The sequence below is a fragment of the Leucopleurus acutus genome, assembly GCF_964270905.1.
Source record: "Leucopleurus acutus genome assembly, chromosome: 9".
Taxonomy (NCBI): domain Eukaryota; kingdom Metazoa; phylum Chordata; class Mammalia; order Artiodactyla; family Delphinidae; genus Leucopleurus; species Leucopleurus acutus.
The window spans coordinates 76,953,555-76,966,071 of NC_139144.1; the positions used below are offsets into that span (position 1 = coordinate 76,953,555).

The 12,517-nt window shown below is 37.3% G+C and overlaps 1 protein-coding gene across 1 annotated transcript in view; it reads left to right on the forward strand.

Moving 5' to 3' along the window:
* The window catches only part of CFTR (CF transmembrane conductance regulator), a gene marked incomplete at its 5' end in the record, with an annotated part of 203,826 nt that overhangs the window by 151,464 nt on the left and 39,845 nt on the right, over window positions 1-12,517 (forward strand). Inside the window, one exon of the mRNA XM_082846837.1 lies at window positions 11,909-12,160. Coding sequence (XP_082702963.1) covers window positions 11,909-12,160 — 252 coding nt within the window. The remainder of the gene's footprint in view (window positions 1-11,908; window positions 12,161-12,517) is intronic.

Genomic DNA, 12,517 nt, shown 5'->3' on the forward strand with positions numbered 1-12,517 from the left:
AGTCTAGCTGGAGTACTGTATTCAAAATCAGACATCCAATACTGTATTTGTGGATGGTCTAGAAACCCATGTTGGGAATGACTATATAACACTTGTTATTACCCTTTTGGCTTAGGTTCTTTTTATTATTCTCTGAGACAGTTGATGTGTTCTCAAAATGCACACATTCGTTCAGCTGTGAAATTTGTATAATCAATTCCTGTCAGAACAAGTATCATTATAAAACATACTTCTATAGGGAAAATCCAAACCTTTTCATGCCCTCTTCTTGTCTATGTGACTTAATATTTTATTTAACCAAAGCATTGTAGTAATTCATTGAAATGTAATTTAACCTTAACCTGATTTATGGCAGGGTTTTTTTTCTTTTCCTTTAACATTTTTTTTTTTTTTTTGAGTTTGACCAACTCTTTTTAGTGACGCCATTCATCTGCTCACTTAGCTCTTATGCTTTTGGGGTTGAGTCTTGTAAATGTACTTTAAAATGTTTCTGTTGGAAAATAGCAGGAAGGTAGTAAGTACATATTGTGCTGGCATCTATTTAATTCTTTGTTCAAACTTTCTACAACTTTGACTTTACGATGAAAATCCTCATGCACTTCACTTCATTTTCTTTATCTGAAAGCATCTCTTTACCTCGTTTATGCACAATTCCTTTCTGTTTGTCACATTAATTTGCTTGGTTTATGTAACAGCCTCTACAGCCTCTCTTTGTTTGGTGTCTGTCTGTTTTGCATGTCTAATCTCCATTAAAATTTCCTTCAGGCATTTTTATTTCTCTAGTTTTTCACATGGTCATCCTGGGCTTTGTGACCTGTGCTTTGACATTGTTTTGCCTCCGACATTGTTTCACCTCCTGGCATAAAAGGATCTTTGCAAAAAACTATTATGTTCTAATACAATCTATGAAAAGTATCAATATTTGCATTTCATCATATTTTTTAAAGTCGTTTTCTTTTCTTTGAATATCAAAGCGATCATGTTAGTTTTCATTTCCCTGCCAAACAGCACAACTGGTCTTTCCTGGGCCTTTATCTAGTTATTAATTCACATCTTGCTGCTTCCACCTCTGCAACTGCTAAAGTTGTCCAGTAATCTGTTGGTTTTCACCTAGCATACGTTGAAAGTAGAAGGGGAGAGAGGTCTGCCCTCAAATTTCATGTTTACATATATGTTAACACTAAAGGTCCTTGTGACCTCTGAAGTAAAAACTCACTTTACTTTATTGAGTTCTGAAATGGATTTAGACGTGAGTTTAAAATGCAGTAAACAGGGTGTTTTGTTTGACACACACTTTTAGTTTTTCAGTACAAAGGTACCCAGGAAAAAACGTCTTTAGACTTGGAAAGAATATTTCATTTATGCATCTGGCTGGGTTTAGGCATGAACAAAGAGTCAACCATCAACAGAAATACGATGTTATAAAAATGGCAATATGACTTTTCTTCTACTGCTCATCCATTGCTTAACCCAGGTGCCTAGCTTTCATTAGCTTTCAAACAGTAGAGGTAATATTTGGAGGATAACACTTCCTCATCACAACCTCAGGTATCTTTGCATTTATGACTGACTGCACATCTCAGATGTTGGCACTCAGAACTGGTCAACAACCCTTTTATTACATTTTCCTAATAAATTCTCTATTTTATTCCCTAAGATGGTTCTTTCCCACCTTCTTGTCTCTTCTTAGATGCTCCAATAATTCCACCCCCTGCATTCTCAGCCAATGACCTTGCTACATACTATATAGAAAAAAAACATGCAACCAGAAAGAATTCCCTCCTTTCTCTCCACCACCCTTCTGCACCCCTACTCATATGCTCCAGTGCTCTCTGTGTCTTCGCTCCTGTATAAAGGCCAGTGATATGCAATCAACCCCTCTTTGTGGGACCTTTCTCCCTAGCATAAAACTACCATCCTGGGAAGCTGCTGCATAGCACAGGGAGATCAGCTTGATGCTTTGTGACGATCTAGAGGGGTGGGATAAGGAGGGTGGGAGGGAGGCTCAAGAGGGAGGGGATATGGGGATATAGGTGTACATATAGCTGATTCAGTTTGTTGTACAGCAGAAACTAACACAACACTGTAAAGCAATTATACTCCAATAAAGATATATATATTAAAAAAAAAAAACCTGCCATCCCTTAATCTCCAGCTAGCACTCCATTTCTTTGACCAATTTTCAGCAAAATTTCTTAAAAGAGTGCCTGACTCCATTTCCTCCCCCCGCCCATTCTTTACATAACCTGCTTCATTTCATTTCCATCATCCCCAGCACTCATGACCAGCATCTTTCCAGAGCCAGCTTCTTTGTTTCTCTCAACCTCTCAGCAGTTACTTATGCCATGGACACGTCCTTCTTGTGATCCTTTCTTCTCTCCATAGGGTGATGCTCCTCCCACCTCGTTTTCCCGCTACCTCTCTGGTTCCTCCATAGTTCTCTGTGCTGGCCTCTCATCTTCTTGCAGAGCCTTAAACATCAGCTGTATTCCAGCCCTCCTCTGTCTACACTTTCTCTAGCTGTTATCTAACTCCATGCTTCAGAAATCATCTCTCAATGCATTGCACATTCATATCTCTAATTTAGACCACTCCCCTGCCCTCTAAGTATATATCCAACTACTAACTTGACACCTCCCGGTGTTTATAAAACACAGTGATAGAATGTCTTCCAGTAGACTCGACATTCTAGGGCAAAAGCTCTTGTTTGGAATCTCCTCAAAATATGCTTGCAGTATCAAGAGACCATTTAAAGTGAACAAAACTTCTACCTACTAGTTTGTCTAGTTTTATATAGCAGTTTGGAAAAAAAATCATCTGAACATTGTCACCTTATGAACAGCATAGTGTAATAGGTTGTGAATAACCCCAGAAATTTTTAAAATAGTAAAATTATCAGAGTCCAACTTAATAATTCCCACTAGAAACCCCCATGTTAGGGGATTTCCAATTATTTCAATTGATATCACAGTGTTTTAAAAACTATTACTTCTAATTCACTCTTCATTTTAACATGAATAGCATGTATGTCTCTCTATTCATTTCAGTTGTGTATCTCATACTGTTCTGTAGATGGGATGAAAAGAGAAGTGTTAATTCTTTTTAGCTCCATTCCTCACATACTATATGGATTATAGTTGTTATTGCTAAAGCTATTATCTTAAAATTTTTGTGTTCTTAATTAACAAAGCTGTGTACTTACTTATTTTATTTGGATTCACAAGATGCCTGCCATTTTTAGTACCATAAAGCTTCTCTGTCTCCTATTGTTAGCTACTTAAATATTATATATCTTAAGTAGGCTGTGCATACCTAGATTTTTGCCTCCATGAATGAGTGAAAATTAAATAAATAAATAAGAGGTAGAAAGGATGAAAGGTGATGAGGTGATGTTTCAGACTTAGTGGTTATCAAGCCATCTGGTGACTAGTGAATTGCCCACACTCATAGCCTCAATGTTTGAATGAGGCAGTTGACAATTCATCTGTTTTCAGGACTGTCTACATCCTAGTGAGCGTAGCTAAAAGATCTGAGCATATGAATAGTATCTACTGCCTTAATTCACCAATTGCAGCAGCAGATAAGCCATCCCTGTTATAGAGTGTGTTCCTAATAACACAGGAGTAAAGGAAGCCGCCGGGATGAGCAGGGAAGACTGTGCCTCTGTACGGTTCACAGTTAGATTCCAGTTAATGAGTTTCCAGAAAGTTCTTGCAAGATTGATGTAATCTGAGAAGAGTTTTCTGTCAATAGAAACTCCCTCTGTTTCTCCTTTGTCCTTTTATTGACCGTGTTTATTTTGGGTTCCAGTAAAGATCAAGTGACTGATTGTATAATGACCAACAAGAAACCTGATGGGAGGAGAAGTGGGGAACCTGCCTTTTCTTCAATGCTCCTGATGCCTAATTCTATTTTGGTTAGAAATTTTTTAAGCTTCTGTTAGCTCTGACATTCTCTTGTGAACCTATGAAAGATTTCAAGTCTTGACTGGCATGTATACAGGCACTATTCCAGGTGCTCTCAGGAATCACACATATCTGCCACTGTCCCTGAATGCTCATGTCCAATGATTAGGTCATTATCCACTGCAGTTGTCAGAGCTGATAAAGAACTCTGAACCAGTGTGTTACTGGAACCAAGAAAGACAAAGAAAGCACCATTAAGATGTTCTTGGGTCTTGAATTAGTAGGAGAGGCTTACGAGAACCTGAAGGGATTGCGGGAGTGTGGAAAAGTTGGGAAAATTTGTTGAGCTTTGTGCCTGTCACTTTAACTTTCTGGGTTTAGAATTTTTCATTTGTACCAAGAAGGAATGGATTAGAACAGAGGTTCTCAACCTGACAGCGCATGTGGAAACTTTATAAAGAGAGAGATTACTCAGGGTCCTCTAAGATTAGTTAAAGCCGTTCTCTTCGTTGGGGGCGAGGTGACCAGGCATGATGTCTATCTTTTAAAAAGTGTTACAGATGATTCTGGTATATCTAGACTTGTGAATCACTGGATTGGATGGTCTCTAAGATTCATTTTCACTCCAGTTTTCTGAGAGTCATGGCACGGAGTCAGCAAGCTTTGTCTATAAAGGGTTAGATAGTACTTTTTTCAGCCTTGTGAGCTATGTGGTCTCTATGGCACTTATTCAACTCAGCCTTTGTCGGGCAAAGCTAATGTAAACAATGGATGTGGCTGGATCTGGCCATTGGGCCATAGTTTTGCTGACCTCTGGTCTATGGGATAGAATTTACCTTGGAACTGACAGACCATCAGCAAATTATTTTTGTCCTGTATATCAACCAATGACACATATAAATCTGTATAAGACATATAAAAGATGGTGCTTAATGAGAGAGAACTTGGGGAAGTTGCACTATCTCAAAATTAAGATGCTTATAGAAAATCAAAACCTCGGGAAAATATTTTGATTTGTTGTTCTGGATTTTGTTTTTTAGTAAATCTTCTCTTCTTGAGATTTCCTTTGAAATATGTTTAATGGATACCACATAGACCCAGTTGCATTCACCAAGCACTTGCTGATGGCCTATCATGTGCTGTTAAAAAACAGTAACACCAGAAAGAGTTCAAGTTGGAGTAATAGATTCAATAAGTGATACCAGACCTTTTCAGATAGGTAAATTTGAGAGTCTTCCTTTGCCTATTGGCACTTAGTACCTTGATTATTGAAACTCTTAATTATTAAAATAGGCACAACATATTTGATACCTCTACGTTTATTTAGGATATGTCTTTTGTCATTAGTTGTAATGTGTTTTCTTTCTCTTTCTCACTTCTTACAGTCAGAAAAAGTGACATTGACTTGCCATGTGATTTGCCACAAGTTAAATAGCAAGCTATAATAATTTCCAAAGGGTTAGAATTTATAGTATACTATAAGTAACTCACTCATGCTGTTAATAATTTATAACAATACAGTTCTGATTGACTTTTTAAGTGCTCTAGGAGCATAAGTAATGGGCGCAGAAAGATAGACCAGAGTTTCAAGAATATATTTTGGGCAGAGTCTGTTTCCATGATAACCATTATCTCTTTTTTTTTTTTTTACATGTTTATTAGAGTATAATTGCTTTACAATGGTGAGTTAGTTTCTGCTTTATAACAAAGTGAATCAGTTATACATATACATGTGTTCCCATATCTCTTCCCTCTTGCGTCTCCCTCCCTCCCACCCTCCCTATCCCACCCCTCCAGGTGGTCACTACTCAACCATTATCTCTTAAATCTATATGCATGGCTTAAAGATTATGCCAATGACTCTAACATGGTCTTGGGTCTCAGGTCTCTAGTTAGTTGATTCTGAAAAGCATTTAGTTTGGGTCTACCAGGAAGAATCTATGATTTAAAACACTTTAATCCTCCCTTTCATGTACTTCACATTTTGAAAATCTCTCTTGCAAAATGTGTGTTATTTCACATGTCACTCTTCTAGATGATTCTCTTCACATTTATTTCTTATAATCTTCTTATAACAACCAGTTGTGAAAACTCTTTACAGTGTTGCCAGCCAGATCTCAGGCTTATGAAATATATTTTCTATCATCATGGCTTTTGGGGTATTACAGCATGTAGTTTAGGTGTTAATGCACAGTTTTGATGTACTGGTTTCCAAATAACCAAAAGGATGAAAGGAAAAAGAGCAATATTTTGTGAGGGAGAGGAGTTTGGCTTCCTGACTTGCCCTAGAATAGATGTTTAAGCCTCTTTGTTAACGAAAGGTGGAAAGGAAAATCAGGAATCATTTTCTTTTTCACTAAATATATCTGTTATAAAGTTGAGATGAGGCTGTGGAGCTGTCTTTTCCCAAAAGACTCTGTTCTCCTGATGCTTAGATTAGTAATTTAGACCAACGGTCCCCAACCTTTTGGCACCAGGGACCGGTTTCATGGAAGACAATTTTTCCTCGGACGGGGGGTTGGGGGGTTGGTTCAGGCAGTAACGCGAGCGGTGGGGAGCGGCAAATGAGGCTTTGCTCGCTGCCCAACCGCTCACCTGCTGTTGTGCGGCCCTGTTCCTAACGGGCTGCGGTCCGCAGACTGGGGGTTGGGGACCTCTGATTTAGATGCTATCATAAAGATAATGAGATTCAGTTTTAAAGACTGACTCAGGAGAATTTTTTGAGCATAGTAAATTTAAATAATCAAGCCAAAAATTTAAAGCAGATGCTACTCAAGCAAAAATCCCACTTCATTTTAGTTAAACTCCAATTTTATAGAAGTCTGTGCAAATTATATCAAGTTTTCCTCTTCATGTGAGGAAAGGTTTGATGTTTCAGTGCCTGAGTCTCATTTTGACTTCATCATTTACTTCTTAAAATCTAAGACACATTCTCCCACCTAAGCTGGTAATGGCTACGTTGAGACTTTGCTGTCAGTGGGCTAGACAGAGCTTCCCCCTCATTCCTCTTCGGGAAACACGTTTCTATGCATAGAAGCAGCAGCTTACGGTTAAGGAGTTTGCCCGACTCCGTCTACAGAGCTCTGAAAATTGCCAACTTTGAATTTCCATCCAGCTCCATCTACATAACTGGACAATGGCGTAGCAGTTTTTACATATCACCTGAAAATGTTTAGACATTCCAAATTAGAGACAGAATTAAGTTAGTTTAAAAAGCTCAATGAAGACAAATATATGAGACTAAAAATAGTTTGGTATGTTACAACTTCCTTCTAATCCAGATAGCAGTGTACATTTTCAGGCTGAGAGGCCGAGGCTACAACTGCAGCCTGGATTTCCTGCTAAGGTCCTCACAGCACTGTCATTCTCCCTGCTCAGAAACTGCTTTCTGCATATGAGGTAGAACAATGCATTAATTCATTATGAACAAAGATTTATTAAGGGACTGCATGATGGTAAACACTAGATGGGGAAGATACAACAAACAATGCTTGAATAAGTTTACTGTAATAGCCACAGTGGATTTAACTGAAGCCCATAAGATGTAAGCTTCACGTTCTCCCACTTGCATGGAACCCTTTGAAGGCCCTATACTTAATTTTTTATGCAGAATTTTAATTCTTTTTCTTTCTTCTCTCTTTTTGAATATTGTTCCCTGTAAATCCTTGTTGTTATACAGTAAATCCTTGTTGCTTATCTATTTTATTTATAGTAGTGTGCATCTGTCAATCCCATACTCCTAATTTATTCCCCCTTAGTAACCATAAGTTTGTTTTCTGTATCTGTGAGTCTGTTTCTGTTTTGTAGGTGGATTCATTAGTATTATTTTTTAGATTTCACATATAAGTGATATCATATAATATTTATCTTTCTCTGTCTGACTTGCTTCACTTAGTATGATATTCTCTAGACCCATCAATGTTGCTGCAAATGGCAATATTTCGTCCTTTTTATGGCTAAGATTTCATTGTATATATATTCTTTTTCTTAAGAAGAGTCCCCTAAATTACTGAAGTTTCAGGTTCCACCAAACCTGGATCCATCCCTGACTGCAGGTATGAATCTTTGGCTGTGAAATCAAGTGTACGAGAAATATGACTTGTGCTATAGTGAAATTTATTTTCTATTTGAACATGCCTTCCGCCGAGTGGAAGAAACAACCTCAGCAAATACAGAGATCTTCCTAGAAGTGAAACTATAATAAATTGTGAGTGGAGTTTACAGGATGCCAAGACCCTGAAGGAGGGGGCGTCTGGCCCTAGGTTGTCCCTTGTTGTGCTTGCTGTCTCCGAGACTATCTCTGAGCTAGAAGTGTACAGTCCAGGTCTATGGGGTCTTTGTCCTTCTGGTCCTGATTCTGAGCTCTCCTTAGGTGAGCTCTCTCTCTCTCTCTCTCTCAGCTGCTTCCATGTCTCTGAGGAATGGAAGACCTTGAGGGATCAAAGCATTGGGATTCTTTGGCTTCCCTTCAGCACCATTCTGGAAATACAAGAAAGTCTGAAGCTATGTCAAGTTATCTATGTCTAGACATGCCAAGCATCCGTGTCCACTCTATTGCTCCTGTGCCATGCCGGGCACTGGAAGCTTCTCTGAGGCCCTCCTCATTCCTGGCTCCACCTTAGAAATGAGGCATAGGCTTCCTATGTTCTAAAATCCCTCAAATCTACTTGAGGAGAGAACCAGAGTTCAGTTGCAAGGCAGTGCTTCTTCTAAGAGGAACTGGTGTCTCAGCCCATTCATGAGTTGGATTGTGCAGTGAGGAGAGAAGCTATTTCTCATCCATCAGAATTTCATCCATGACTACTGTTTTTTACATAAACACTGTGCTTTGTGTCCTTCAGGTTTTGGTTTTTGAAGCTTAAAAGGCAATATTCATGTGGCTCAAAATTTTCAAACTGTCAATCTCTGACTACAAAGGCAAATTTTTGCAACTTGCAAGACTAGAAATGATTTTCTGTGCTCTGGTTCTGATGTAGCTTCTCCTTTGAGAGGCAGTGAAAGTAGAATGTGCAAATTGGAGAGCCTGCGAGGTACAAGGAATTAGTTAGCAATTCATAACATTATCTGGACACATCATCTATTCAGTAGTGGCATTTCAGTGGCTGATAAACTGACCATAATGCAGGTGTCTGCCCTAGCCACCTTTTCTTCCCATCAGAAAATATTCTAACCCACTGAGTTGAGTGAATGTTCATGTGCTGTGGATGAGTGCCCATTGTTAAGGTGAACTAGTTCTTGGTCAGGGATATTCAACCATGCTGTGGGTAACTATAATAGCCTGTCTTGGGGTCACTTTATGCAATTAGACTATATGAAAGGTGACGAGTTGAAAATTGTTTTCTAAATTTGGTAGGTACATTCCATCTATCATAGCTGACATTAGAAGTTCTGCATTCAAAAAACAAGCAAACAAAGAAGTTCTGGATTCACCCTTGCTAATGGAGAATGTAATTTGCTGTACTCAAACACAAATCCTTACACAGAAAGCTTATCCACTACATTTTAGTGCTACCAAAATAGTAGTTTTGAATGTCATTTTCTAATAACACCACATATAATTTTGAGTAGTTTAGATAGCAATATTTAAATGTTCTTTTTGATTGCTTGGAAGTATGAAAATACGATAGATTTTTGTTATACAGTACCTTTCCTGACATACTAAAGCACCTAACAAAGACTAGTTCAGAATTCTTCACAGCATTGACATGCAGAAATGTCAACAGTTTACTTTAATTCAAAATTAATAAAAAATAACTGAATCAGGATTTAACAAACCCTGAAAATCACTCATAATTTGGAATTTAAAATACTATGTCAGAGGACTAGTTATAATATGCCTTTCATTTCCTCTAGAGTTAGTTATGATGGATGTGGGCTTTGGACACTTTTCACTTCCATTTACAGTGGGTTTGGCTTAAAAGGATTCCCTTTTTGAATTTTGAATAATTATTGAAGATACTTCAAAGATAGTCTCAAGATGAAGGAAATTGAAGCACACAATTACTAGACAGAAGAAAGCCCTTTATAAACAGCAGGCTTGATCAGTGCATGTGAAAACAGGCAACGCTATTAGATTTGCTAAGGTGGAACTTTTAATGTTCAGTTAAGGATCAGTATCTAAACTTCTCAGATTCATCTACCAGTCATTCATACTAAAGGTGAAGAATTCTTCCCATTTCACCTTTTGATAATGAAAAATAGAAATAATAGAGACATATGCCCAAAGGCATTTCTTCCCACCATTTTTTTTGCAAAAAGAATCATTTCTAATAATCTAAACCTTAACTATAAATACAATGATAAGAAATTAACAGTGTAAAGGAGAAGGTTAAGTTCTTGACTGGGTAAAGCCAGAATCAACAATTACTTTTAAGACAAAAAAATTTCTGTCTAGTAAGCTGTTAACACCTGTGAAGGACTAAGCCATAGAATCAAGGATGATATCTTTTAAAAATAGAAATTGAGGGCTTCCCTGGTGGCGCAGTGGTTGAGAGTACGCCTGCCGATGCAGGGGACACGGGTTTGTGCCTCGGTCTGGGAAGATCCCACATGCCGCGGAGCGGCTGGGCCCATGAGCCATGGCCGCTGAGCCTGCGTGTCCGGAGCCTGTGCTCCGCAACGGGAGAGGCCACAAAAGTGAGAGGCCCGTGTACCGCAAAAAAAAAAAAAAAAGAAATTGAGTGAATTCAAAGTCTCCAACTCTTTCTTCTTATTCATTTATTTATTTAATCATTCACATATTTATCCCTTTATTCACTTAAATTTTTTCAAATATTTATTGGATGCTTATTATATGCCAGGCTATTTTAAAAATCAAATTCCAATAAATCATAGTTGTTCAGAGAAATATGTTCTTGTTAAAGAATTTAAGCACCTTTGAAAAATAGTTGAATTTCTTAATGCCATTTGCAGCAACATGGATGCAACTAGAGATTATCATACTAAGTGAAGTAAGTCAGAAGGAGAAAGACAAATACTATATGATATCACTTATATGTAGAATCTAAAATATGACACAAATGAACTTATTTACAAAACAGAAACAGACTCACAGACATAGAGAATGGACTTGTGGTTGCCAAGGAGGGTAGGCAGTGCAGGGGTGGGGGATGGATTGGGAGTTTGAGGTTAGCAGATGCAAGCCATTATATATAGAATGGATAAACAACAAGGTCCTACTGTTGCAAGGGAACTATATTCAATATCCTGTGATAAACCATAAGGGAAAAGAATATGAAAAAGAATTTATATACATATGCATAACTGAATCACTTTGCTGTACATCAGAAACTAACACAACATTGTAAATCAACTATACTTCAATAAAATACATTTTAAAAAATAAATTAATTTAAAAAATCGTTGAATTTTAAATACAGCTCTTATACACAGTCACATTTTGCTCAGCAATGGAAATTGATCTTTAAGTAATTCAGATTAAAAATGTAATATCTAACTACAGATATATGCCAGTGACTTAAATTTGTTTGAAGATTATTGTGGTTATTCAAAATTTACTAAGCCTCAAGAGTCCACTTACCACCCAGCTGACATAGAATTGTTGATAGTTATTAATGTACTGTGAGAGTAAGGCAAGACTCCTATGTAGTGGTTTAGAGGTGTGAAGTATTTTATTATAATATACCAGTTGTAAAACATTGTGTAGTACTACTCATGGTAGAAAAAAGTTTTCCCCTTGACATCATCTATTCCCTTGAGTAGAGTTTGGCTATTTATGTGTGACTTGCATAACTGAGAATTTACTGATCACAAAAACAAGCAGTTTTATACAGAGCACATTTATAGAAATCCTAGTTAATTCTCTTGGTTAAGCTTTTAATTACATCCAGTTATTTCCTGTTAGTTCATTGAAAAACCTAACAAATAACCAAGTGACGACTAGCTAGCATCCCACCTTACAAGTTATTTTTTAGGAAACACCAAACTAATTAAGACATTGTCTGCAGCTCTTAAAGAAAAATTAAAAATTATTTTTATTTCAGATGCGATCTGTGAGCCGAGTCTTTAAGTTTATTGATATGCCAGCAGAAGATGGTAAACCTAACAAGTCACTGAAACCATCCAAGGATGGCCAGCTCTCAAAAGTTATGATTATCGAGAATCATCATGTGAAGAAAGATGACATCTGGCCCTCAGGGGGCCGAATGACCGTGAAAGACCTCACAGCGAAGTATATAGACGGTGGGAATGCCATATTAGAGAACATTTCCTTCTCAATAAGTCCTGGCCAGAGGGTGAGATTTAAACATTGCTTCCTTTGTTAAACCTGTGTTCAGTAGGTGAATTTCAGTAGCCTAAAGCAATGTGTTAGTAGAATCCATTTGTAACACTGTTATTGTAGACCAGGACCAATATTGAACACAAATATTTTCAAGTTATTATATGAAGTCATTGTTTCATGTGAAATATACTTTGCAAAGTCCTGAGTCTATATAATGGAACCACTTTATTCCATTTTATTTTATTTTTGTATTAATTTTTATTGGAGTATAGTTACTTTACAATGTTATGTTAGTTTCTGCTGTACACCAAAGTGAATCAGTTATATATATACATATATGCACTCTTTTTTAGATTCCATTCCTATTTAG